Source organism: Odocoileus virginianus, chromosome 1, assembly GCF_023699985.2.
Source record: "Odocoileus virginianus isolate 20LAN1187 ecotype Illinois chromosome 1, Ovbor_1.2, whole genome shotgun sequence".
Taxonomy (NCBI): domain Eukaryota; kingdom Metazoa; phylum Chordata; class Mammalia; order Artiodactyla; family Cervidae; genus Odocoileus; species Odocoileus virginianus.
Genome location: NC_069674.1, coordinates 43,823,529 through 43,850,765, shown reverse-complemented (window position 1 = coordinate 43,850,765; position 27,237 = coordinate 43,823,529). Strand labels below are relative to the sequence as shown.

Here is a 27,237-nt window from a genome sequence, read left to right as displayed (position 1 = left end):
AAAAGGTCAGTTTTCATTCCAGTCCCAAAGAAACGCAATGCCAACAAATGTTTAACTACCATATGATCGTGCTTATTTCACATGCTAGTAAGGTTATGCTCCAGATCCTTTAATCTAGGCTTCAGCAGTATGTGACCTGAAAACTTCCAGATGTAGAAAGAAGCTGAGTTTAGAAAAGACAGAGGAACCAGAGGTCAAATTGCCAGAATGCATTGGATCATGGAGAAAACAAGGGAATTCCAGAAACACACCTACTTCTGCTTCATTGATTATGCTAAATTAGCTTTTAATTGTGTGGATCACAACAAACTGTGGAAAATTCTTAAAGAAATGGGAGTACCAAACCACTTTTCCTGTCTCCTGAGAAACCTGTATGCAGGTCAAGAAGCAACAGTTAGAACCAGACATGGTACAATGGACTGGTTCAAAATTGGAAAAGATGTAGAAGAAGGCTATATATCATCACCCTGCTTATTTCATTTATATGCAGAGTACATCATGCAAAATGCCAGGTTGGATGAATCACAAGGCGGAATCAAGATGGTCAGGAGAAATATCAGCAGCCTCAGATATGGCAGATAATACCACTCTAATGGCAGAAACTAAAGGGGAACTAAAAAATCTCTTGATGACGGTGAGAGAGGAGAGTGAAAAAGCTTAAAACTCAACATTGAAAAAGATCATGGCATCTGGTCCCATCACAAAGGTCTGTATAGTCAAAACTATGGTTTTTCCAGTAGTCATGCATGGATGTGACAGTTGTTGTTGTTGCCCAGTTCCAAACAGAAGGCTGAGCACCAAAGTATTGATGCTTTCAAACTGTGGTGCTAGAGAAGACTCTTGAGAGGCCCTTGGACTGCAAGAAGATCAAACTAGTCAACCTAAAAGGAAATCAGCCCTGGATATTCATTGGAAGGACTGATGCTGAAGCTGAAGTTCCAATACTTTGGTTACCTGATGCGAAGAGCTGACTCATAGGAAAAGACCCTGATTCAGGGGACAATTGAAGGCAAAAGGAGAAAGGGGTACAGAGGATGAGATGGTTAAATGGCATCACTGACTCAGTGGATATGAATTTGAGCAAACTCTGTGAGATAGTGAATATCAAGGGAGCCTTGCAGGTGCAGTCCATCAAGTCGCAAAGAATCAGACAAGACTGAGCAACTGAGCAACAACAAAACCTCAAAACCCATGAAGTTCAGATCCTGTTTTCACATATCATTTGGGACCCTTACAACATGCTGTGCGGGCACTGTCCAAGGTGCTGATGAGAGTGAGGTAAACACAACAGACGTGGTATCTAAGGGACTTGGAGGTGATTTAGTTGCTCTCATGTCCAATTCTTGTGACCCCCAAGGACTGTAGCCTGCCAGGCTCCTCTGTTCATGGGATTCTCCAGGCAAGAATACTGGAGTGGGTTTCCATTTCTTTCTCTAGAGGATCTTCCCAACCCAGAAATTGAACCCAGGTCTCCTGTATTGCAGGCAGATTCTTTACTAACTGAGCTATGAGGAAAGCCCCATCTAAGGGGCTTAAGGGGTGCAAAATAAGGGAGGACTGGCAGGTAAGGGCCAACCATATAAGCTCCTGTAGGCCGTGTGACAAGGAAATAAAGATACCATCTCAGTTGGAAATATGGTTTTTAATCTTAGTACAGAACCAGACACTCTGTGGTCCTGAGATGGGTACTCCTAATTACTCCTTGTGGGTTTTACCAAATGAGATAGGAACCATGGCTTCTTATGTTGTTACAAATAAAAATCAGAAATGATTTACAAATAAGAAAATGAGAGTATGGGAGTTGGATCATCATTAATCATTTGTGTAAGTCAATTAAAAATAGGCCTTATAAGGGAAGAAGAACTGAGGATTGACTTTATAGATCTATACGGAAAAATGATATCGTGATTTCAGCTTCACCCAAAATACTCTTCTTTGTTGTTTTAGGGTAACCTGGGGTGGTCTGGCCAAATGAACATTTTCTTGTCTTATGGATATATAGCATTTTTCTATCCAGAAAGCAAAGGAAAATAGAAGGTTTTTAGAATGTTTTGAATTAATTATAGAAACTCATTTTGTCTTTTTTAGGAAAATTCAATCAAATGGTATTAGAAACAAGACAATAACATTAAAGACCCAAAGTAATAATCACTGACTTCCTTAGATGAGGTGCCTCTGCATCTCTGAAATACATGTGCGGTCGCTAAAAGAGGAGTTCCTTCCAGTGTTTCTTGGTGACGAAGGTTGCATGTTTTTATATCTATTTAAAATTTTAAAATAAAAACCATGATGTGTGTAGGGTTTTATGGTGTTGTCTGTATACCTATTTTGCCTTGTTTTCTCCATGTCTGTACTCTCCACCCACTAGACTTTTAAGGTGAGAGCATAGACATTTTCCCTTCCTGTATTTAGTATAGAGAAGTAGTTAAACATATAGATGAGTTGGACTGAACTGGTTTGACCTCCAACTCCAGTTCTAACTTGCTATATGACTGCTTCAGCACTAAGAGCCTCAGCTTGTTCACCCGTGATGATAGTCACCTTATGGGGCCTCTGAAAGATGTGAATGAGCTAATGAATGCTAAGTTCTTAGCAAAGTGTTGGGTGTATAGTAAGTGTGCAGTGAAAGGCAGGTGATGGTTACTTCTAGAGCACTTGGCTTGTTCTGTTACAAACAGATTTCCTTGACCTCTTAAACTCTTTTAAGCACAGACTGGGAACTCTGCACTCAAACAACTTGTTGAAACTGTTGCTGTTTTGAATGGTCTTTTAAGATGGCTTTTTACTGTAGCTGTGTTTTCTTGAAGACAAGTGCAGGCTGGTTAGCTTTCTGTTTAAAAGAACTGTTGCAAGTCGAAGTCCTGTGTTTTCACAACTTTTATCATGAAAATGCCCAGTATGCCCTGCTTTCCTGATACAGCTTTAATTCAAGACAATGATACATTTGAAGTTGTTTTTCCATTTTTCTTGTTTTCATCAAAGTGAATTGTGTTAAACATGAATTGTTTTTATGATTTTGCTGCCATGTATAATTTTCCTCTTCTATAGAGATAGATATTTAATCTCAAATTACTAACTCTGTGGTGATAAGCATTTCACACTCTTACTATTTAAATATCTTTATTTTACTTCCTTTGAAAATTCTGATGGGCCAATCATGTGATTTTCCCTTCCATTATTTTCTCTCCCCAGGAACAACCTGCTTTAATAGTAAACTATTTGAAGTGAAGACATATTAGGTAACTAAATGTTATATATGTTATGTCTATGTTCTATGTTGCTTTATCAGTAAATATTAAAGTCCTTGTGTAGGTATAAGCTTTTATGCACATATATTCTCTTCTTAGGGGGAAAAAACATTCTCAGCTTTTCAAACAGAGGGAATACAATGCAAGGAATTGTTTATAAATGTGTTGAAAAGGCTGAGGGAGAGAAAAGGGAAGATGCTATTACCAAGAGGTTAGTAACTACAAGAAATCACTGCAGCTCCTAGGGCTGGAGAAACAAAGGGGAAAGTGGTGCCTAAACTGTACAAGCCTTTCTCTGGTTGTGATTCTGCTTCTGACACCATGTCACCACTGCTCTGGAATCATCCCAGAGCTGACAGCCCCGCTGGTGCTGGTGGGTTTGCTGCCTGAGTGACTTGTATCTACAACTGCTGGCTGCTGGCACCACTGTGCTCCTACTGCAGAGGCTGGCAGTTGTCTGAGGCTGCTGCCACCACTACTAGAACCTCTGAGTGCTAAGTGCTAAGGTCTCAGGAGACAGAGCCAAGGAAGAAAATCATGGCTCCCTTCCTTTTGCCAACTTCCACTCTTATACCTCTCTGATTAGGCTTGCTCTTTCCATTGGTAGACCTAACCAGAAACCAACTGGCAAGGAGTTATGGGATACACAATTTATGTTCCTAGGGAGAGAGGAATGGTTAGGATAGAAAACTGACTGGCAACAGAGAAATACCCAGCATTACATTTACATCACTTACTTCAAGATTGCAGAAAGTAAGAGGGAGGGGCATTAAATAATAGAGGAAATTATACTGTATCTTTTATATAGAAACCTGAAGGATGTATATGTTCAACCCAGACTTTATGTGTATTAGTTTCCTATTGCTGTTGTAATAAATTACCACAAACTTAGTGGTTTCAAACAACAGGAATTTCTTATTCTTCAGTTCTGTAGGTCAGAATTCCCACAGAGGTCTCACTAGGATAAAATCGAGGTGTAGGTAGGGCTGCTTTTCTTTCAGGAGTCTTTAAAGAAGAACCAATTTATTTGTCTCTTCCAGCTTTTAGAATTTTCCTATGTTCCCTGGATCATGGCTTCCCATCTCTATTTTCAAAGCCAGCAAGTTCTTCTCCGGCTGCCATCTCTCTGATTCTCTGTAACTAGAAAAAACTCTGTGCTTTAAAGGATTTATGGAATTATATTGGACCCACCTGGACAACCCAATCTCCTCTCCTCATCTGAAGGCTCTTAGTTTTAAAGTTTTAATCACATCTGCAAAGTCCCTTTTGACATGAAGATAGTATTCACAGGTTCTGAGAATTAAATTATGGGCATCTATGGGACCATTATTCTGTTTACCACAACACATAATTTTAGATTCATAGACATCTGTGGTTATTCATTAGTCATTATCTCCCATAGATATCTTAAATGCATAATATCCAAAACTAAGTTAATCCTCTACTGAATGCATGCTTTCTTGGCTGGGGATATCATTGAACAGTCTAGGCTTGAATTTTGAGAATATTTTTCTTTAATCCCTCAACAGATTAGTACATCTGCTCATTTTAGTTCCTAACTATTTCTCCATTCTATCCCTTCCATCTTTCCTACCACTCCCATTTCCTGGCATGGAAGCATTTTACATTTTCCTGAAAATAATTCTTGATTAACTGTGTCTGGCATTGTGATAGTAAAGTTATTGATATGAATGAGTCCCCATGTTATCTGTTATGGAATTTACATTCTAGAATGGATAGCACACATTAGACAAATAAACTTGTATGATATATGTTTTGGAAGTGGACTTTTCTCATCTTTGATTCATTTTTCAATAATTGGCATTAAAGTATTGTGAGTATTCTAGAGAGAGACCATCATTTTGTCTGATTTAAATGCAGTCAGTAATGAGAACCTTTGGCGTATGTATGTTACTTTGTCCTGATTCTGGAAGATTAAGAGGGAAAATAAATTGCATGTCAAATATGGCAACTGGGTTAATTGTAGTAAAAATCAAGCTTGTCGTTGCTGTTCAGTCACTAAGTCATGTCTGACTCTTTGTAGCCCCATGAACTGCAGCATGCCAGGCTCCTCTCTCCTCCACTATTTCCCAGAGTTTGCTCAGATTCATGTCCAGTGAGTCAGTGATGTTATCTAACCATCTCATCCTCTGCCGCCCACCTTTCCTTTTGCCTTTAATCATTCCCAGCACCAGTGTCTTTCCCGTGAGTTGGCTCTTTGCATCAGGTGGCCAGAGTATTGGAGTTTCAGCTTCAGTAACAGAATGGCCTAGCAAAATCAAGCTAGAATGGCCTTACGAGCTCATCTTAGTTGGTTATTGTCCAAAGGGGATTAAGCTGCAGATTTAAAGAATCACTGTACCTTGAGTCAGGTCTGAATGTATAGTTTAAACAAGCAGCCCATGAGTTTGTTGTATATATTAACATTTTGTAAAATTATTGAACCAATGTGAACTTGCAAATACTCCTGTAGTTTAGAACTTCAGAGGCCAGCACTGAGGAAGGTTTTATGACTTGCTCTTTTTCCTCTTCTCCACTGATAACTCTTAGGGATCCTCTGTAGTGCTTTCCTGGAATTCAAAACACCTCTCTAATGCCCAGTACATCGTCATGGTAACAGATCGGGAGCACTCACTCTACATCAGATGCACTGTTCCCAAATACACCTTTCACACATTGTCTTATTTAATTTTTAAAAGTCTTAAGATGGTGTCACTATTCTATTTGCAAATGAGATGAGGCTCCACATTTTACAGCTACTGAGGGGGAGAGAGTTGTATTAGGACCCTGTATCTTCAGAATCCAAGCTCAAGTGTGAAACCACTTGACTGTCATGCCACCATGACAGTTTTCATATTCCTTTATTAAAAGAGAATCGTGTTTTAATTGTTGGCTCACATGCTTGATTCTCTTTCTTTGAGTCTCCTGGAAGTAGGATATGTGTCTTCTTCATCCAGGTAAATGACAGCACTTGAATGCTGCAGGGTTTGGTGCTTAGTAGGCACTTAATAAACCTGTAACCCCTTGGTCATTTTTTTATGCACTCATTCAATCTTAGTTGATTAGAATGGGTAAAAATGAAAATATTAACATGAGGTAAATGTAAGATTTGAGTATCTACACATACATAAAAATTAAATTTTGACAAAACATTCATTTGAACAGCAATGTGTTCAGTTAAGTTCAGTTCAATCTCTCTGTCATGTCCAACACTTTGTGACCCCATGGACTGCAGCACACCAGACTTTCCTGTCCATCACCAACTCCTGGAGCTTACTCAAACTCATGTCCATAGAGTCGGTGATGCCATCCAACCATTTCATCTTCTGTCGTCCCCTTCTCCTGCCTTCAATCTTTTCCAGCATCAGGGTCTTTTCAAATGAGTCAGTTCTTCACTTCAGGTGGCCAAAGTATTGGAGTTTCAGCTTCAGCATCAGTCCTTCCAATGAATATTCAGGACTGATCTCCCTTAGGATGGACTGGTTGGATCTCCTTGCAGTCCAAGGGACTCTCAAGAGTCTTCTCCAACACCACAGTTCAAAAATATCAATTCTTTGGTGCTCAACTTTCTTTATAGTCCAACTCTCACATCCATACATGACTACTGGAAAAACCATAGCTCTGACTAGATGAATCTTTGTTGACAAAGTAATGTCTCTGCTTTTTAATATGCTGTCTAGGTTGGTCACAGCTTTTCTTCCACGGAGCAAACATCTTTTAATTTCATGGTGGCAGTCACCATCTGCAGTGATTTTGGAGCCCCCCAAAATAATGTATCTCACTGTTTCCATTTTTTCCCCCATTTGCCATGAAGTGATGGGACCGGATGCTGATCTTAGTTTTCTGAATGTTGAGCTTGAAGTCAACTTTTTCACTCTCCTCTTTCACTTTCATCAAGAGGCTCTCTTGTCATCTGCATACCTGAGATTATTGATATTTCTCCTGGTGATCTTGATTCCAGCTTGTGCTTCATCCAGCCCAGCATTTCTCATGATGTACTCTGCATATAAGTTAAATAAGCAGGGTAACAATAACAGCCTTGATGTACTCCTTTTCCTATTTGGGACCAGTCTGATGTTCCATGTCCAGTTCTAACTGTTGCTTCTTGACCTCCACACAAATTTTTCAGGAGACAGGCCAATGTGTAAGTGTAATTAATAAATGTCCTGACTTAAACTCTTGTTATTGTCAATTACACAAAACTATAAAGCACTTTCCAAGAACCCAAAGACACTAAGAATGCATAATAATTCAAAAGTGAAGGAATTTTCAGAAATTTTATCTCATATAAATAATTGAAAATAACACAATTTTTCAAGGTGAAACCCCCAAATTATCTGTCCATAGAAGGAGATTAAAAATGTATGTATTGCTTACACTCCTATTATGTAGTTTTCTAATTTTGTCCCATACTAATTCTGCTCATGTAGTTGTAGTTCAGTTGCCAAGTCCTGTCTGACCCTTTGCCAACTCATGGGCTGTAGCATGCCAGGCCTCCCTGTCCCTCATCATCTCTTGGAGTTTGCCCTGCCCAAGTTCATATCCCTTGAATTAGTGCTGCCATCCAACTATCTCATCCTCTGTCACTTTCCTCTCCTTCTGCCTTCAATTCTGCTCATAGGTGTGAATATTAACTATCAATTTTATATGTCAGGTAACAAGGCACAGTGGGGTTATTACCTTATTTCTATCAGGTACATTAAGTAACCAATTTCTTGTTAGAAACATAATGGAAACAAACCCCCAGAAAACCAACAGAAATTCATTTTCATCTTACTAGAATTTGAGCTTCTTGAAATAAAAAAAAAAATTCCTTTGTATGTATATTAAGCCATTTAATTACAATGGTTTGTGATATTTTTAATGTTCTTATTATTAGTAAAGAATTAAATTGGGTATTCACAACACATATTAATAAAAGTTAATTAACTGATCAGGGCTACAGTTTTCTGAATTGGTATTTGAGCATTTATCAAAGGGTAGTTCAGATTCTTCCCATGGATATGAAAAGCAGCAGCAAAAGCCTGCTAGAGCTCTTACCCTGTGGTTCACCCTGCTGGAAGGTTTTCTAAAGTATGTCTAGACCACCTGACTCTTGCTATGAAAGCATTATATAACAACAGCTTGGCTAATTGGCCCAGCATTCCTGAACTATCCCAAGGCTGTGGGTCAGAATTCAAACCATCTCAAGCCCTTGTCTCAAAGCTTATTGTCATAACTGGCAAATTTGCTGTATGGAAATGGCAAATTTGCAGAGCACTCTCTAAAATAACATTTATTGAGCTGCTGGTTATTTTCACATGCATTTTCTCTCATTGAATATTTGGGTGCTCATTCAATTTATAGGTGACAAAATGAAAACCCAGAGAGGTATAATTTTCTCAAGGTTTCAGTCAGCCAGCAGAAATTAGGAGATTTGAACATGAATCTTCTAACGTGAAACTGAGAACTCCTTGCCCTGTGTATGAGTAGGTTGCTTTGACAAATATTTCTCAGGCTGCTAAGGAATTGTTTGCTTCAAGAGGGAAACAGATATCCGTTCCCCACCCCTACCCCTGATCCCACCAACACCACTTCAGCTGACCTGAGCAAAAGATAAGATTATTGGAAGGATTCAGACATAGCAAATGCCACCAGGCCTCAGCCAGGGCTGGAGAATGAATCAGGAGCTGAAGTGCTTTTGTTTCTCTAATATTCTTAGGCATCTCATCTCTGCTTCTGATTTTAGCTTCATCATTTGCCGCCGTACACATGGGATTTCTGTGCTCCTGGTAGATAGTACTAGTCCAGCCTCTCTGCTGTATGTGTACAGAAGGAGAGAGATTAGAAGGGGAGGATAACAGTCACACAGTTGTGACCCATACTCAGAACATCTCATATGGGAGTCAGTAGAGGTGAGGAGGACATAATTGGTAGAGAAACGATCTGCTTTATTTATTCAAAGCTTTTCTTGTACTGTAGGTATTAAACTTTGATAGTTAAATCTCTGATTCTCCAACTTGATTTGGAGCAATTTTATGAATATTAATAGGTTTCTCTTGTGTGGGTTTGTGTGTGAGTTAAGTCGTTTCAGTTGAGTCTGAGAATCCCATGGACAGAGGAGCTTGTGAGCTACAGTCCATAGGGTCACAAAGAGTTGGACAAGACTGAAGGGGCTTAATATGCATGCATGAATATATACAGTGATGTCTCTATGTCTGTGATTATATTCTGAAAATGCACATAATTCTATTTATGCAAACATTTTATTCCTACTAGTCAACTGAGAGTCATCTTCATTAAAGAGATATTTTGATGTCTCTTAAAAATACAATGGGGAAAACATTGTCTTATTATCATTTGTAGACTAATTACTTGTGCTTATACAACTATCATTTGGTTAATATTAGCAAGAAGAACAAAGTAGTGCCAAAGATAAGAAATGACACTTCTGTTAGTGGAACATGTCCACCTGAAACTGTGGGTTTCCAGCTCCCCTGACATAATAAAATACTCTGAGTACCATCTTTAGCAACAGACATGGGTGAGTGGTCCTCTGAAGAATTATCCTTCAAAGAGGATTTTATGGGCAAGAGGACCCTTGAGGAAACCATCATAACTCTTTTCAAGTTAATGCTGTATGAAAGCCTTAAATTTTCAGTTTCTAGAAACTTGTATTTGTATTTGAAGGTCAAAAGTGAAAATGTCAAACCCATAATTACCTTCCCTTGTATGTGGTGAAAATAATACAGGAACCTCTGAAGTCATCCCTTTATAAAAATCATCTTATCTTTCTAATGAAAGTGAAAGAAAGTGAAAGTGAAAGTCACTAGGTTATGTCCTAATCTTTGCAACCTCATGGATTTCAGTCCACGGAATTCTCCAGGCCAGAATACTGGAGCAGGTAGCCTTTCCCTTCTCAATGGGATCTCTTCTCCTGGGATCTTCCCAACCGAGGGATCAAACCCAGGTCTCCTGCATTTCAGGAATCTTTACCCACTAAGCCATAAGGGAAGCCCAAGGATACTGGAGTGGGTAGCCTGTGCCTCTCCAGTGGATCTTCCTGACCTAGGAATCGAACCAGGGTCTCCTGCATGCAGGTGGATTATTTACCAATCAAGCTATTAGGGAAGCCCATCATTCTAATAAACATAGATATTGAGTACATTCTTGCTTGACATCCTGGTTAAAAAAATATCCAAGGTAAGAACCTTCTTTGTTTCTTACAACTGATCACTGAGCTGTTCACCCCTCAAAATTCAACTCAATGATCATGTGACTAATGTATCAAACTTTAAATACTTTACATTTTTGCATGTTATTTGTGCTTTGTATGACTGTAGAAAGTAACAGCTGTTATTATGTGGATCTGGAGAAATATTGTGTTCCAAGAATAAGGCAGTAGAGCTGTAGTCTTGATTTTACCAGAGGGCGTAAGATAGATGTGGACAATGTCTAGTTCTTGCTTTATTATCAGTCAGTGCTGTGCTTTATTAAGTCCCTACTTGCTCATTTTCCTTACTGAGAGACCTAGGCTGGGATGGACAATATTTAATTAGCTCCTTATAACTCTAGTATTGATATGCATTCTTTTGAGAGGGGGTTGCTTTCTTGATTTTTTTTTTTAAATTTAAGTATAGTTGATTTATAGTGTTGTATTAATTTCAGGTGTGCATCAAAATAATTCAATTATACATACATATATATATATATATATACTTTTTTTCAGATTCTTTTCCTTCATAGGTTATTACAAAGTACTAAGTACAATTCCATGTGCTTATACAGTAGGTTCTTATTGGTTATCGATTTTATATATAGTAGTCACATGTTTTCCTAACATATATTATCTTAGTTAATAGTCATGTTCTTGATAAGCAATAGATTTTGTTTTTCTTTTTTGCTACACTTACATGACTTGTGGGATCTCAACTCTCAGACCAGAGATTGAATCCAGGTCACAGGAGTGAAAGCCCAGAATCCTAACCACTTCACCATCAGGAAACTCCCAACAAACTATAGATTTTAAAGAGGTGTTGGTCTTTGTTGAAGGTGGGTAGTTGATATATGGGTTCATTTTACTTTTTTGAATGATACTTTCTAGAGAGAGAAAGAGGGACATAGCTGTAAAAATAGTGGCAATGATAAGGAAATGCTGCAAGGAGAAGATGAAACATCTTCATCCTAAAAATTGTGGTATGTTCATTTTTATGGGCACCTAAGCATGAGAGGTTATAGAAGTGACAAGATGTAGTAGGAAGCAGAAATAGAGAAATTGGAAAACTTTGCAAGTCTCCTTGAATCATTTCAGTTGAAATGCTTTATCATTTTGTTGTGAATGCCATATGAGATGTACTTAGAGTCAAGTTTAATGAATATACATTACAGAGATAAATGGTTCATGAATTCACCATCATTTTGGATTATGCATTATTGCTCTTTAAAATCATTAGTTTGGAAAATTGAGATTTGATTGTAATTTGCAATTTCTTAGCATGCTCTGACCGGGCAAAAAAGGAAGCAATCTGGATAAGGGCCAGATTTCAGAGCAAAATTTACAGATGCAAAGTGCTTGATCCATAAAGTAGATAAAGCACATAATCTGCAATCAACTATAAAGTTTGACCATGGAAATGGTTGTTGAACCCAAGTCCATGTACCCAAAGTACAGTGAAGCCAGACCAATGGGAATATCAAAGTTTCGAGCAGAAAAAGGTTTATTAATCACAGAGGCACCAGCCTAGAAGGTGGGAGACCCAGATTGATCTCAGATCCATCTTGCTGACTGATTAGGGTGTAAGATTGTTAAAGGCAAATGGGGAGGAGAGGGTCTCTATAATCTTGAGTTCAGATAAGATGCTGCAGGATTTCTGGCACCACTTCTTGGCTTCCTTTGCCCCCAGTGATGGTGGTTATCCTACTTGTTCCTAGTTTGGTCTCGTGATCCTTCAATTTTCCCCTAGAAGAGAGCAGAGACAGTAGTTGAGGCGTTTCACTGTCTGTTCAGGGACTATATGATGGTTCAGGAGTTTCAGTTCTCAAGTGACCCTATTTTTAAGTCTGCTTGGGGCCAGCTGGTTGAAGCCACAGGGTGTTACCTCATCAGTCTGTGGTCATAAATCAAGGCATTGGCTTAAGCTAATAATCATGGAAAAGATTACATTGCACTTGCTTTCTCTTTTAATTTTGAGTTCTCTCACTTCACGGTTTGAATCCATTCTTTGGAACTGAGTGAAGTTCTAGGACTCTTAAGTCTTTTTTCTATAAACAGAAAGGCATATTTACTTGGGACTGTCTCTCAGGGTTCTGCTTGGCTTCAGTCCCCCCTTTGAAACTCATCAATCTTGACAGAAACAGGAGTCGGACAAGAAAGGGAATAGAGATTAATCATAAACGTGGCAAGGGAACTTGATTTAAGGTAGACTTAGTTTCAGAAATACCAATAAAATAACCCAAACTTTGAGTTCTAACATCAGAGCTCACACATATTCTAAAGTTGCTTTCTGTGCATATAGGTTTTTTCTAGAGATTAGTGCAATTCTTTATCTAACCCAAATGTTTATTGAGCAAAATTTCTTGTCCAGAACTGTATAAAGAGTCACTTGAAGACCTTTATGGTACAAGACTGTAATTTTGCATTTTGAAACTGAATAGAGCTTTTTACCCCTTGGGCCATGATTGGATGTTTAATTTCACATAAAATCACAGATTCTTTCCTTGAAACCTGTATAAATCGGTGGTCTTCCTTTTAACAAGGGCTTCCTTGGTAGCTCAGATGGTAAAGCGTCTACCTACAATGTGGGAGACCCAGGTTCGATCCCTGGGGTGGGAAGATCCCCTGGAGAAGGAAATGGCAACTGACTCCAGTATTCTTGCCTGGAAAATCCTATGGACTGAGGATCCTGGTAGGCTACAGTCCATGGGGTCGCAAAGAGTCGGCTACAACCGAGCAACTTCACTTCACTTCACTTCCTTTTAACACAAAGGATTTTTAAAAAGGGCTATTATATTCCCCATTTGATGCTACAAATTCACTAACAACTCAACACCCAAGCCTTTAGAAATGCTGTGTGTAACTTAGTCTATTTTTTCACCTAGTACTCACTCCTGAGCCTGGTACATCATTCTTTTGCCTCCTAAACTATGTACGTCACTCTTTCCAAGTCACCAATGACCTCCTTGTCATAAAATCTACCTTTTTAGTCCATTTCTCACTTGACTTTGGGACAGTAGTTGATGCTGATAAGTACTCTCTTCTTTAGGAAATATTATTTTCCTTTGGCATCCTTGACACTACTGCCCTCTTCTGCTCTTCTTTTGTCTGCTTCTGGGCAATTTAAATAATGAGCTCTTAGGCTTCTTTGTGAGTCCATATTCTTCTCCCCTTTGCCTTCCTTGGGATTTTGAAGTAGGCTGTCTTCTCTTGCACTCTGTATACTTGTCCCGGATGAGAGTATTACTCTTGAAGCATCAGTCATTGTCTTTGTGATTTTCAAATCTCTATCTCCAAGCATGATCTATCTCCTGAGCTTCAGGACAACATATCTACTTCTCTTATTGAGAGTTTCATATTGATGTTTCTCATACACTTCAAATTCAACACAGTCCGAATGGAAAACTTCATCTTACTCCCTGTGCCCCTCCAGCTTGCTTCTCTTCCAGTATTATTGTCTCAGAGCATGGCGCCACCATCCATCAACTGCTTTTTGTCCTTGATGCTTTTCTCTTCACACTTTCCTCTTTCAATCAAATATCAAGATATGATCTCTTGATTTTTGCTTCCTCTTTCTATTCTTGTTGCCATTATCTTTGCATTTCCTATCATTATCTTAGCTTTCCTATCATTCCTTTCCTTAAATACTGTAATGGTCTCCTCATTAGCGTATCTATCCTGGCTAGTTCCCTAGTTCACTTCCAGGCTCTTCTCTCAATTCCAAGTGGTCCTTCTCTAATGCATTTCGAATCAGGGCACTTCCATGATTAAACCGTGTCTGTATCCTGTTTCACTTGAGAAGAAATCATGGTAATTATGTAACTTTAAGTGTCTGTATAATCTGATCCATTGCCCAAATACTAAGGGCTTCCCAGCTGGAGCTAAAGAACCCATCTGTCAATACAGGAGACAGGAGACACGGGTTTGATTCCTGGGTTGGAAAGATCCCCTGGAGAAGGGCATGGCAACCCACTTCAGTGTTCTTGCCTGAAGAATCCCATGGATAGACGGGCTTGGTGCACCACGGTCCATATGGTCGCAGGGTCAGACATGACTGAAGCGACTTGGCACGCACACATGCATGCATGCCTAACTACTATCTAGTCTCATCTCTTGTGATTTCCCTTCATATTTCAGGTCTTCACTTATGGAAATTCTTTCCATTCTCCTAGCACACTATGACTCTTCTTGTCTTTATGTTTTAGAACATCCCTCTGCTAGGATATATATATATATCCTCTGCCAGGAACACTCCTCTCCTACTCCTTGCCTTTTATTTGGCTCACTTCTATTTAACTTTCAGAAATCCTTGTATTTTTTTTCCCCCTCAGAAGTATCCCCTGATCCTTTAAACAAGGTAAAGTTAGGAAAGGAAACCATTGCAATTTGTATACCCACTATGATAACAATTATCATAATTGTTTCATTTTCTTTTATGTGTTTGGGGTAGTGGGAGACAGAGACTGCGTACTCTCTAAGGTAGAAATGATATGTATTTGCTTGTGATTACATTGCACCCCTGAGCCCCCATGACTGACAAACTGTCTGATGCAGCTTTCCAGTTCATACTTGCTGAATGACAAATGCAGAGAGAGAATAAAATTCATTGTATGAGTAAAGCAAGAGGCAAGTCATTTCAATAAAATGCCAAAGGATACATTTTCACTTAAATTTTTATTGCAAATGGAGTAAATGGTATGCCAATGGATCTGGAGGGGGCTCTACCAACCTTTTATGTTTGTGGCTTACATGGCTCCTAACACATGACTGCATCTATAGAAGGCAATAAATAATTAAGGAATTAAACGTTTGCAATGACTTTTATTTGAATAAGGGAAGGAATTAAGCTCAATAAGTGCTGTTTATTTTTGGCTCCACTAAATATAGATATAAGATTCAGGGGAGTTGTGGTGGTGAATATTAGAATGTAGGGTAATTTGGGGGGTAATTTCTTCTTCAGCTTTTTTTTTTTAATTTACCACACTGTTTTCATTCACTTTGCTTTCCTAGAAGTTACTTACTTATATCAGAAAACATACCTTACTATTTAACTATTTAACTATTTCAACAAAGTATCAGATTTAATATAATGCATATGTATCAGATTTAATATAATGCATATGCTCTAAAGTTCATCCAAAGATATTAATAATGGAAATATCAAGCAAAGATTGTTCCAGTCTGATGTGGTTACATGTCATTAATTAAATGAACAATATTTTCCTACAAACTCTATACTCCTTGTATATTTTCTAACTTAGGGATAGTTCTATCCTGTTGAAAAAACTATAAAAACTAATGTATTTGACACTTTTCTCTCCCTCATAACCTATGTTCATTTACCTCTTGATTAGCTCTCAAATTGGTCTCCTAGATCCATTTCACTGTCATTAATCTAGTCCAGGCTATTATCTTCTCCTGCTAGAAGATTTGTTACAACCTGCTAAGGAGTCTATCTGCACCACCATGTCCCCTGCCAGCTCACTCTCTACTCAGCAGCCAAACCAATCTGATTATGCTCTGCTTAATGTCTTCAGTGACTTCTCATCAACCTTAAATAAAAATGTCCCACTCTTCACTGTATCTTCTGACTCCACAATGCTACCACACTTAACATTTAGATGTCATAATCTCATATATCAATTCCTGACTTTTCAAAGTCCCATCCATCTTTTCACTTAAATGAGTGCAATAAGATAGATTTTTTTTTTTTAAAGAAAGATGTTGGTATTTCACCACAAATACTCTCTGATAGAGATAGTATAGCAGCAATAATTCAGAAGACTTGCCAAAATGTGGTTGAGGATCATGTACAATGAAGACAGAAAAGAGTATCTTGAATTCACCAGGATTCACAGAGGAAATAAGATTTAATCAATAAGCAGAATTTTGCTAAGAGAAGTGAGAAAGTTAGACAAAAAGCATAAAAATATTAGGAAATCATTACAGAACAACGTGTGAGAAAGAGGATGGTTACAGATGAGGGTGGGTCACTTAGTAAGCAAGGATCAGAGAATCAAGGCTTTGGAGATCATTTTAGAATTTTGCTATTAATCTTGATGAAATTGAAGAATTTTGATCAGAAAAATAATGTTTATTATTACTTACTGTATGCTAGGATCTTTACACCATTACTTCATGCAGTATCCATAACCAATCTTATAATGTACCAAATTTGCCATGAAGTGATGGGACTGGATGCTGATCTTAGTTTTCTGAATGTTGAGCTTTAAGTCAACTTTTTCACTCTCCTCTTTCACTTTCCTCAAGAGGCTCTTTTGTCATCTGCATACCTGAGATTATTGATATTTCTACTGGTGATCTTGATTCCAGCTTGTGCTTCATCCAGCCCAGCATTTCTCATGATGTACTCTGCATATAAGTTAAATAAGCAGGGTGACAATAACAGCCTTGACGTACTCCTTTTCCTATTTGGAACCAGTCTGATGTTCCATGTCCAGTTCTAACTGTTGCTTCTTGACCTCCACACAAATTTACTGCACTCACTTTGTAGATGAGAAAACTGAGGTGCAAAAAGGTAAAGAAGCAAATTATGGCTCTACAAACTGTCAGACCCAGCCTTCAATACAGCAGTTCAGTGCCATAGGTGGCTTCTCTGCCTCTCCTGCTAACTCCCTTTAACTCTGAGAGACATACTACACAGAGTAGAAAGAGAGAGAGGAGGAAGAAAGATTGGAGTGAGGGAGATCCCTAAGGATGTCACAAAAACAAGGCCAGGCATGAAACACTGTGGAAAAAGTGGGTGGGCCTTGGACTGATTGCCTGTCAGTGAGATAAAAGGAAGGGAGGAGCTTAGGGCAACACTCAAGTTCTGATTTTTTTTTCTTTTTTTGCTTCTCTGATAGCTCAGTTAGTAAAGAATCCACCTACAATGGAAGAGACCCCATTTTGTTTCCTGGGTCCGGAAGAGTCTTTGGTGAAGGGAGAGGCCACAAACTTCTGTATTCTTGGACATTTCCCTGTGGCTCAGCTGGTAAAGAATCTGCCTGCAACACGGGAGACCTGGGTGCGACCCCTGGATTGGGAAGATCCCGTGGAGAAGGAAAAAGCTACCCACTCCAGTATTCTGGCCTGGAGAATTCCATGGACGGTATAGTCCATGGGGTCACAAAGAGTCAGACCCAAATGAGCAACTTTCACTTTCAAGTTCTGATTTAGCAACTGTGTGGAGAGTGTCCATTTTATAGTAATGGGGAATGCAGGGAGCAGACTGAAGGGATAACAGAGACAAGGAATGATGAATTCTATCCAGAACACGTGGAGATGGAGATGTCAGTCAGATGTTTAGAAAAGGCATTATGTGAGGTCTGGAGCACAGAAGGGGTGCGGCATAGTAGTGAAGAGACCTGTGTTTGTGTTAAAATCGCTTCAGTGGTGTCTGACTTTTAGTGATCGTCTGGACTGTAGCCTGCCAGACTCCTCTGTCCGTGGGATTCTCCAGGCAAGAATGCTGGAGTGAGGATCTTCCTGACCCAGGGATCATCGAACACACATCTAAGTCCCTTGCATTGGCACCAGGTTCTTTGCCACTCGCGCCACTAGCACTTAGAGTCAAATCTAGAGCACTAGCCGTGACTACGTGCCTGACTACAGTTAATTACTTAAAGAGATGAAGTGGAGATCGGGGACTAGTGTTACCAACTATTGCTTTTACTGTGGGCAAAATGCTTAATGTCTTTTTCTGCAAAACAGTGAGGGGTTGTGGGGAAGGGTAGAACAGACATTTGACAGACACCTTTGAGGTTTCTCTTTATATTTTCTTGAAAACTATGCACTGTGTTTATTGTATAAATCCTGTCAGCAGGTAATCTGGAAATTTACATAATTGACCACAAGGGGGAGAACTCTAAGTCTACATTAAGTCGCTACAACTGTAAAATAGCCTTAAAGTAGTACTTGCTTTTTTCAGTTGGTGTTAAGCTGTCCCATTTCCACTTCCTCATGGAAGTTTGGGGAGTTCTCTGCTAGAGATAGGTTTCACTGAATTGAAATGTGGTGTTATGGTGTTAAAGTTATGATAAAATCACTGAATGTAAAAATCTCTTTGTATTAAGCAATAATTCTCCAGGAAGGAATCCAGATGCTTCTTTAATTAAAATGAAGACAGTATGAATTTTAAAATTCACCCTGGGAGAGTTTTTCCTTCCAAATAACATTATTTCAGTTGTCCTTCAAGAAAACTATAATCTTTCTGAAAGTCCTCGGTCACATTGAAACAAGAAGAAAGCCAACCTGTCACTCTGTTGTAAAGTTATAGGTATCAAAACAAATGGATTAGAATGGTGCTGGCCATATAAATGTCATATGTTCCTTGACTATATATGAGTACGTGTTACATGGTCATTGTTACATGGACAGTGAACATTGTATGTTCCATATTTAAATGCTCATTTTCTTTTCAGTTTAACTTCTGTGCCCTGGTTTTATGTAAAGTGTGATTGTAAGGAAACTATAATCCCCATTGGGGTGAAAATTACCTTATGAGACTTTCTAATGTTTAATGAGCTACATTTTTGGATTTGATCAAATTAAATCACATTTGTAAGATATGAGTATAGTATTTCTGCATTCTATCATTATACTGAAACAGACACAGCTAAATGAGTGTTGTCCCCTTTAAAGATATGATATGGGTGAGCTCTATAGGACTCTCAATAATGCAGCTGTTATTGGAAACTTATTTGTGCTTCCCCTTGGAGGCAGTGTCACACCCTTTTAATATGTTCAGTGTCAGCAGATTTTCCTTTGAGAGGGAGTTCAATATTTAAAAACAAGTCTTTCTATGAATGAAGGTTGAATATTAAGTGAAAGTGGCTCAGTTGTGTCCGACTCTTTGTGACCCCAAATGGACTATACCCTCCATGGAATTCTCCAGGCCAGAGTACTGGAGTAGGTAGCCATTTCCTTCTCCAGGGGATCTTCCCACTGGAGGGATTGAACCCAGGTCTCCCATGTTGCAGGCAGGTTCTTTACCAGCTGAGCCACAAAGGAAGCCCAAGAATACTGGAGTGGGTAGCCTATCCCCTCTCCAGCGGATCTTCCTGACCCAGGAATCAAACCGGATTCTCCTGCATTGTAGGCAGATTCTTTATCAACTGAACTGTTAGGGAAGCAGGTCACCAGTCAAATTGGAAGATATATTATTTGGGGTCCAAAAAACTAGATATCACTAAGATGTTTTAACTCCCTTTGATTCATGAACCTTCTTATCTGTCATAAAAGAGTCACACAATGTTTTTAGTAATGATGCTGTCACTGAAATGAGTTTAAACTCTACTGAAGGTAACTACTTTCATATGAATAAACTCATTCTAAAATATTCACTTAACAAATAAGTAGTTTTATTTATACTCACTTTGTGCTTATTTTCCAGTTTTCACAACTGATACTTCAAAAATCCTTTAAATGTAAAATGATAGTCTACTAAGTAAATCAGTGTTTTCATTTAGAAATTTTCTATAACTTCTTTCAAAAATGACTCAGGTTTTTTATGTTTTTCTTTGACTAGATGAATTAAGTTTCTGTCAGTATGTTTCACACCAGAAAGTATTATAGATCAATAAAAGGTCTATGCTAGGAAGTCTCAAAAAGTAATTCTCACCCCAATGAAGGTTATAATTTTCTTATGATTACACACATCTTACTTCTGCTTCTATACCCAGTGACTAGCACAGTGCTTGGTCCCCTAGTAAATATTTAAAAAATATTAGTTGCATACATGAGTGAATAAATACATGTGTACATATATAAATAAACAAATATATAAAAATACATATATAAACACATATATATAAATAAAGTATACATATAAAATTATTCCTGTTATATATTGGTGTTCTAGACTGCTATTATAAACATCCACTCAAAAGTTAGTAGCTTGAGTCAACACAAGAATTTCTGCTGTTCACAGATCTACAGCTTAGACAGGGCCCAGTGGGAACAGTCCATCTCTATGCCACTCCTCCACGCAGTGTCAGCTGCTCTGGCTTGAAGTCCAGGGTTGGCTGGGAGCCTAGATTCTGGAATTACCCGAAGGTTCACTCAGTCGCATGTCTAGTGATGATACTGGCTGTTGGCTGGAACCTCAGCTGGGGATGTTATCTAGAAACCTGCTTGGATTGCTCACAGCATATTTTAGGTTCCATTCACGTGATCAAGGCAGAGTGCAAGGTGATTTTTAAGACCTTGGAGGTCACATTGGATCACTTCTGTTGTAGTGTTAGTCTAGGCAGTCACAAACGTCTACCTGATTTCAAGGAGAAGGGACTCAGAACCCACCAGGCGATGAGAAGTGTTTAAGGTCATATTCCAAGAGCATATGGGGTGAGATATATTGCAGTGGTCTTTTTTTTTTTTTTTTTTTGAGAACATAATATGCCATACTTTTATATACTCAGGTAGTTTTACTTGTAAACTACTTCTATTCACTTTAGAAAATATTGTTCCCAAACAAAATTTACCCTGTTAAATGGATTCATCTGCTCTAATGAACATTTATGGTTCATTTTCTCTCTCCTGCTTTTGCTTGTATCTGTTCACTTAAATATGCTCATTTGCCCTTCAAAACCTCTTCCTCACATGCATTCAAAGACTAAGACTGAACCTTACTCGCTTTCTTTTTTTCCTCCCTACCTCTCTTCCTTTCTTCTTCTGGTTTTTTCTTTCTTTCTTTTCTTTCTTTCTTTCTTTCTTTCTTTTTTTTTTTTTGTGGGCTGGAGAGCTTTTACTCTAAACTCATTTTGTCAAGTAAACACTTAGTATCTAATAGGTGACTTCTCATAGTTCAAAGAGTAAAAGCACATTGCTGAATATTAGGTGTTTAATATTTACCAAATTGATAAAATGTTTATAAATTATGTATTCTTTCTAATTGAAAGGGTTTTTTTCTCTAAATACAGTTTTTGTAATTAAATTTAAATGAAAGGAACTTCAAGTTCAGCTTAAAGTGAAAAATGCCATCCTTTTTCTAAACCTATTTTACTAAATTAAAAAATAGGAATGATCTTTCCTGAAATTTGATTCTGATATGGAACAAATCATATTTTCTGCATATGACAAATCTGAGGTGAGTACTGAAATGGCTTTTTTCCCAAAAAGTGACTGAAATAAACAGTAAACTAAAATGATATAACAATATTTCCTCTATTCAGTCCAAAGTCTATTTCATAGGATATTGAAGCAATCTGGGGATACATATCATTGAAGTAGTAAGACATTTGTGTTGTTTAATTGCTTAAACTAGAAAATTTTAAATAGTGCAAAAAAGCATTAACCTTAGTAAAGGAAGGGGGAGACCAACTTGAAATAGGTTGTATAGGAACTGCATATAATTAACTGCTATCCATGGAGAAGGAAATGGCAATCCACTCTAGTATTCTTGCCTGGAAGATCCTATTTACAAAGGAGCTTGGTGGGCTATAGTCCATTGGGTTGCAAAAGAGTTGGACACAACTCTTAACAACTAGAAACAAAGAAAACAAACTTGAACCTAATAAAACCCCTTAACCCTTTGTTGTCTAATTTGTAGTTTGACTTGGGGTTTTGGTTCCAGTTGCCAATACATATTTATTAACTTTCTGACTGTCCCACTTTTACACAAAACTCCTGTGCTGTTCATTTGAGCTATATTAAACAAGTATGTTGACCCTTCTCCAGCTACAATGAAGTTACAATCAATGCTTTAAAAAAATTGTTTTGAACTTAGTTAATGGGGACTTCCCCAGTGGCTCAGGGGTAAAGAATCTGCCTGCCAATGTAGGAGACAAGGGTTTGATCCCTGGTCCTGGAAGATCCCACATGGCACAGGGCAACTTAGCCTGTGTACCAGAACTACGGAGCCCACACTCTACAACCCAGGAACCACAAGTGCAGAAACTCCCATGGGCTAGAGCCTGTGCTCTGCAAAAAGAGAGGCTTCCACCAGGAGAAGCCTGCATATTACAACCAGAGAGCAGCCCCCACTCAGCACAACTAGAGAAAAGCCCGAGCCGCTGTGAAGACCCAGCACAGCCAGAAATAAATAATTAATTTGAAAATTAATTGATATCTAGAAATTAAATGGAAAAATAACCAATTTGTTTATCTTACGAAGACTTTCCAAGGGAGGAATCATCCTCACATATCCCTGTCATAAGTGTCTGTCCTGTGAATGGTGCTCAGTAAATGATTTGCATGAAAGAATTCAGTGCTTTCTGACAGTGTATTTTCTGGTCATTTCCAAAAACTATTGTGTTCTTTAGCTTTATAGTTGCCTCAATATTCTTGATTATGTCATCTAGAATATGAGAGTTTGAAACGATTTTGAAAGTTTAGGTTTTGTTTTCTGAGTTCAGGGATCATACATATAGAGATTATTCCCTCACTTATGCTGTTACAGTCTTTCCTACATACTGCTACTGAAATAGCAATCACATATCATATCATAAACCATATTTAGTTATACACATATTTGCCTCCAACTTTAGGTTGAAATCAACTGAAGGGCTGTATTTTTCCCTGAAAGAGTATACTCTTAGAACACATTACTATGTGGTGACAGCTTCTCATTGATGGTTGAGGGAATGAATGAGAATCTGAATCTAGTGTTTATCCTCTTTCATCTCTATTTTTCATTAAAAAATTAAGTTTTTCCATCAAAATGATACAAGCCTTTGAGAAACATAACCTTAATAAAACCCATCACCTTTGAAAATAATGCGTTAAATTTAATATTAGACCAGATAAATTTTCAAGTTTAATTAAACATATTTTTAAAAGATTAATCTATTACCTTTGTGTAGATATCCATGTTGTTTCTTTTTTAAGGAGAGAACTTTAGGCATATTTTCCTTTTATTTAAGCAGCATACATTCCTTAAGAGATTTGACCACATTGACCACACCATCTCTCTTCATCCTAGAAACGCGAAGGAGCGGGCCATACCACCTCAGAATCCAATGTGACATGTATGGGCTTATTGTACATGTTTATAAAACCTTCTGGGTCCATTAATTCTGCAGAGTTGCACAAGTACTTTATTATTTGTTCTGGGAGGAGTAATTCAGGTGCAGCTTGGTGCAAACTGTCGCCTGGTCCTTTAGGGCTCAATTTCACAGTCTTAAAAAGGTGAAGTGCTAGTTTGTGTGTTTGGATGAGAAATTCTGTCATGACCTCTTCTAGGGACTGTGTCTGTGTCACATCATCTAGATACATGACCGGCGCTTTTACTACTGAAACATGCCACTGCATAAACAGCCTTGTTGGGATATTGTGGGACATGACTATAATCTTCATTCCTTGGATAAAAAATTCCATTTCATCCTTTTTATGGCTCAGGTAATCTAAAAGAATTTGGTATAAAGTACCACTGGAGGACTCCAGGATATGCAGAATGGATGTAGGATATATGAGCAATAATCCTGTCACTGCTTCTCCTAGGTGATATTTCAAAATTGACTGAAACAATTGTTCGTAGTAGTCAGCAATATCTTTTTTTTCTATGTTTGCTGTTATCCTGGCCACTAGGAACATCCTATGAAGAAGGAATTTCTTTAGTTGTAGTCTTTGCTTTTCTTCCTGAAACTGCAAGTAATTGCTACGTGGAACTTGTGGCATTAGAGTTTCCAGTGGCAAATTCTTTTTGTTGGCCTTTCGGGGATGGGCTCCGGAGGACATGATGAGTCTTATTTATTCTGCCAGATGATACCAGTTTTTAGCTTATTACAATAGTTACATTACCAGGCTACTTCTTTGGTGATAAACTCATTTTTGTTTCTTGTGACAAAAAAAAAAAGCTTAGTTGTTCAAATGCTTCCAAGTGTTATCAATAAATAGTGTCTTTGGAATAAAAGAGACTGTTGAAACAAGAATAATATTATAGAATTTTGTTTTAAAATTTACAATGAGATAACTAACACTCATATCCTAGGAAGAAACTTTCCAACAAACTGGGTGGTAGGAAGAAGATAGAGCTTAATCTAGAATAAGTTCACTGTATCATTGTTTACATTATTATTATTACTTTTTAATTTATAGAATTTTTTTCTCCCCATCTTCAGCCATATACACACACACAAAGATGAATGTATACACTCATACTAACAGTAGCCTTGGCATTACATTAAAATGTTTTTTCATTTATGTAATGGTAAATACAGATTCTTTTTGGTCAAAATTTTTAAAGGATATCTTTTATGACAATTCCTCAATTTATACATTTAACTGATCAATAAATTTTTAAAAATCTTGGGATCTCTTAATTACTAATTGGCTTCTTTAACCTTTACTCAGTACAGTGAAAGTTAGTAGTATTGCTTGGATAACTAGAGTGAACTTTTGAAGTAAGTAGTTTGGGTTCTTTTTTTTTTTTAACTCATATCAATAGACCTCAGAAATGGCTCTTTTTCTTTTGTTGTTGTTGTAGGGGTGAGATAAAAAATTCTGTTACTTTTGACTTAGTCTTCTTACCAATCTTTTTCTCTTCCCTGCACGTCAACTTAACATTTCCTTTTTTCTCCGAGTGCCTCTCCCTTTTACCTGTCCTCGAGGTCCCACTGGTCCTCCATCACTCTTGCAACTGCCAGTATCCTGGTGCTCTCAGGTTTCCATGGTGCCCTGGGAAATCAGAATGTCAATGGTATTAAAGGGCCAAAGTACACTGGCAACTCAGCTAGATGGTAGACCTGGAAATCCCAGACATTTTCTCTTCTTTTTGTCCACAATTTATAGAAGAGGAAACCAAAGCATGGATTAGTTATGTACCTTGAGTGCAATTAGCCGAACTTGATTTCTACATGGAATATCAGATTATAGAATTTTGTTTTAAAATTTCTTTCTAACCTTTCACTTTAGAACACTCTAGATTCCTTCTGCTATTTTTCTCAGCATGCACCTTTAGCTCTGGAACCAAATGTTTCTGAAGAAACAATCTCCCAATGTCCTCTTGTCTTTGTAAGACAAGTAGAACAGGTTAAATACCGTTAATTGGTTATTGCCCTGTGCCATGTAAGCATCTAGTCAAGAGCATCTGTGCTGTGCTTTCTAGTTTCAGCCGTGTCTGACTCTGCAACCCCATGGACTGTAGCCCCCCCAGGCTCCTCTGTCCATGGGGAGTCTCCAGGCAAGAATACTGCAGATCCCTCAGGGATCTTCCCAACCCAGGGATTGAACTCAAGTCTCCCCCATTGCAGGCAGATTCTTTACCATCTGAGCTCCTAGGGAATCCCCCCCTAATAGCATACACTGAATTAAAAGTGAACACTTCTTTCATTTAAATTTGATACCTAAAATTTAAATGCTACCCTCTGAAAAACTGATAATGTAATTTTCCTTGAGAGATATAGAGAGCTGTATCATGAACTATATTCCCTTTCTTCTTCGACTGTCAGGAAACCTAGAGACCAATCTCTGGCTTCCCAGAATAGGAGATAAGTAGGGGTGGGAACATCATTCTGCTTTGATGCTGAGTTTCAAAGCAGGATGATGTTCCTACCCCTACTTATCTCCTATTCATGGTCTAGCTTTTATTTTTATTTTATGTAACCCTCACTCTTTTAAATTTATTGTTTTAATTTACAAAATTTTTTTAGATGATTTGAGTCTGTTGTGAAAGCAAGTCAGGCTATAAAAAAATAATAAAATATAGACTATCCAACTATTGGGATGCTACTCAGGATTTTAGACAGCTTTGAATGTGATTCATGAAGAGTATTCATTTTGTTCATTTGTAGCAAGTATAACTAGAGCTGCCAATTTTTTGCTTTGACAATTGGCAAATTCCTTTTGGCAAGTTTGATTTCACTTTTATGTGGGTGTAAGAAGCAGAATATAGTTTATTTTTAAATGAGTACTGCCAATTAGCTTTTTTTTTTCTAAGCAATCTTTTACCTCCCTTTTATTCTTCCTGCCATTGGTCTTTATGTCTTTCATTAGCATGGTTACCATTTCTTCAACATCTTTTTTGGTTCATGACTAAATGTTGGCGTATACTTCTTATTTCAGAGGCACAGGTCTCTGAAAACTGTAAGAACCACTCCATTCTGTCTGCTCCCCAACCCAAGCACACATGTTCCCTCTCTGTCCATCAATCACACATATTAATAAATTTCATCTCTAGCTGAAAATTTAGAGCTTCCCGCATATCTTCTTTCAGACTCCACATACCACTGTTATTCCCCTGCCCTCTTTCCCACAGCTGTGTTATGTGCTGTCATTCAGTGTCCAACTATCTGTGCCCCCAGGGATTGTAGCCCGCCAGGCTCCTCTGTCCAAGAGATTCTCCAGGCAAGAATACAGGAGTTGCCATGTCCTCTTTGAGGGGATCTTCTCAACCCAGGGATCCAACCCAGGTCTCCCACATTGCAGGTGGATTCTTTACCATCTGAACCACCAGGGAAGCCCCCAAGAACATCTAATTTTGCCAGGAATTTGTAGAAGAGGAAACTAAGGTATGGGGTATGCAAGTACCTTGCACACAATTTAACCATGCTCTCAACAGCCTCTCTAATCTGTATACCTGAAGTAAAGAGAAGATGAATTATTCCTTCTTTTCATGATCAGAGGGTCATTCTTTGCTCCTCTATGACATGAAAGTTCCACTGCAAATGGAAGTTAGCATATGGTTTTAATAAAGTAAATTGAAGGGAAAACTATATTGTACCTGTGATCCAAAAAAATTGATGTACTGCCTTTAATTTCTCACTCACTTTGGATTTATCTACACCTTTGATGCACCAGATAATATAATTTTAACTGTAAGAATCACAAATGTGGAAAGCACCTGGTTGCTAATTTTAGGGG

General features: G+C 38.1%; 2 protein-coding genes across 5 annotated transcripts in view; one reads left to right on the top strand and one right to left on the bottom strand.

Annotated features, from left to right (window-relative positions):
- Positions 1-27,237, top strand: part of ZNF804B (zinc finger protein 804B) — a 522,963-nt gene that overhangs the window by 15,104 nt on the left and 480,622 nt on the right.
- Positions 11,923-25,064, bottom strand: TEX47 (testis expressed 47). 4 transcript variants are annotated; one of them, XM_020897511.2, is made up of 4 exons: positions 24,907-25,001; positions 23,231-24,293; positions 15,170-15,213; positions 11,923-12,186 (listed from the first exon to the last, which is right to left on the bottom strand). In XM_020897511.2, the coding sequence occupies exon 2, from the start codon at positions 24,112-24,114 to the stop codon at positions 23,356-23,358; it is 759 nt and encodes a 252-aa protein (XP_020753170.2). In that variant the 5' UTR covers positions 24,115-24,293; positions 24,907-25,001; the 3' UTR covers positions 11,923-12,186; positions 15,170-15,213; positions 23,231-23,355. The 4 variants fall into 4 exon arrangements, with proteins under 4 accessions (XP_020753170.2, XP_020753173.2, XP_020753172.2 ...); XM_020897514.2 differs by lacking the exon at positions 15,170-15,213 and adding an exon at positions 12,513-12,570; XM_020897513.2 differs by lacking the exon at positions 15,170-15,213 and having other exon boundaries at positions 24,976-25,064.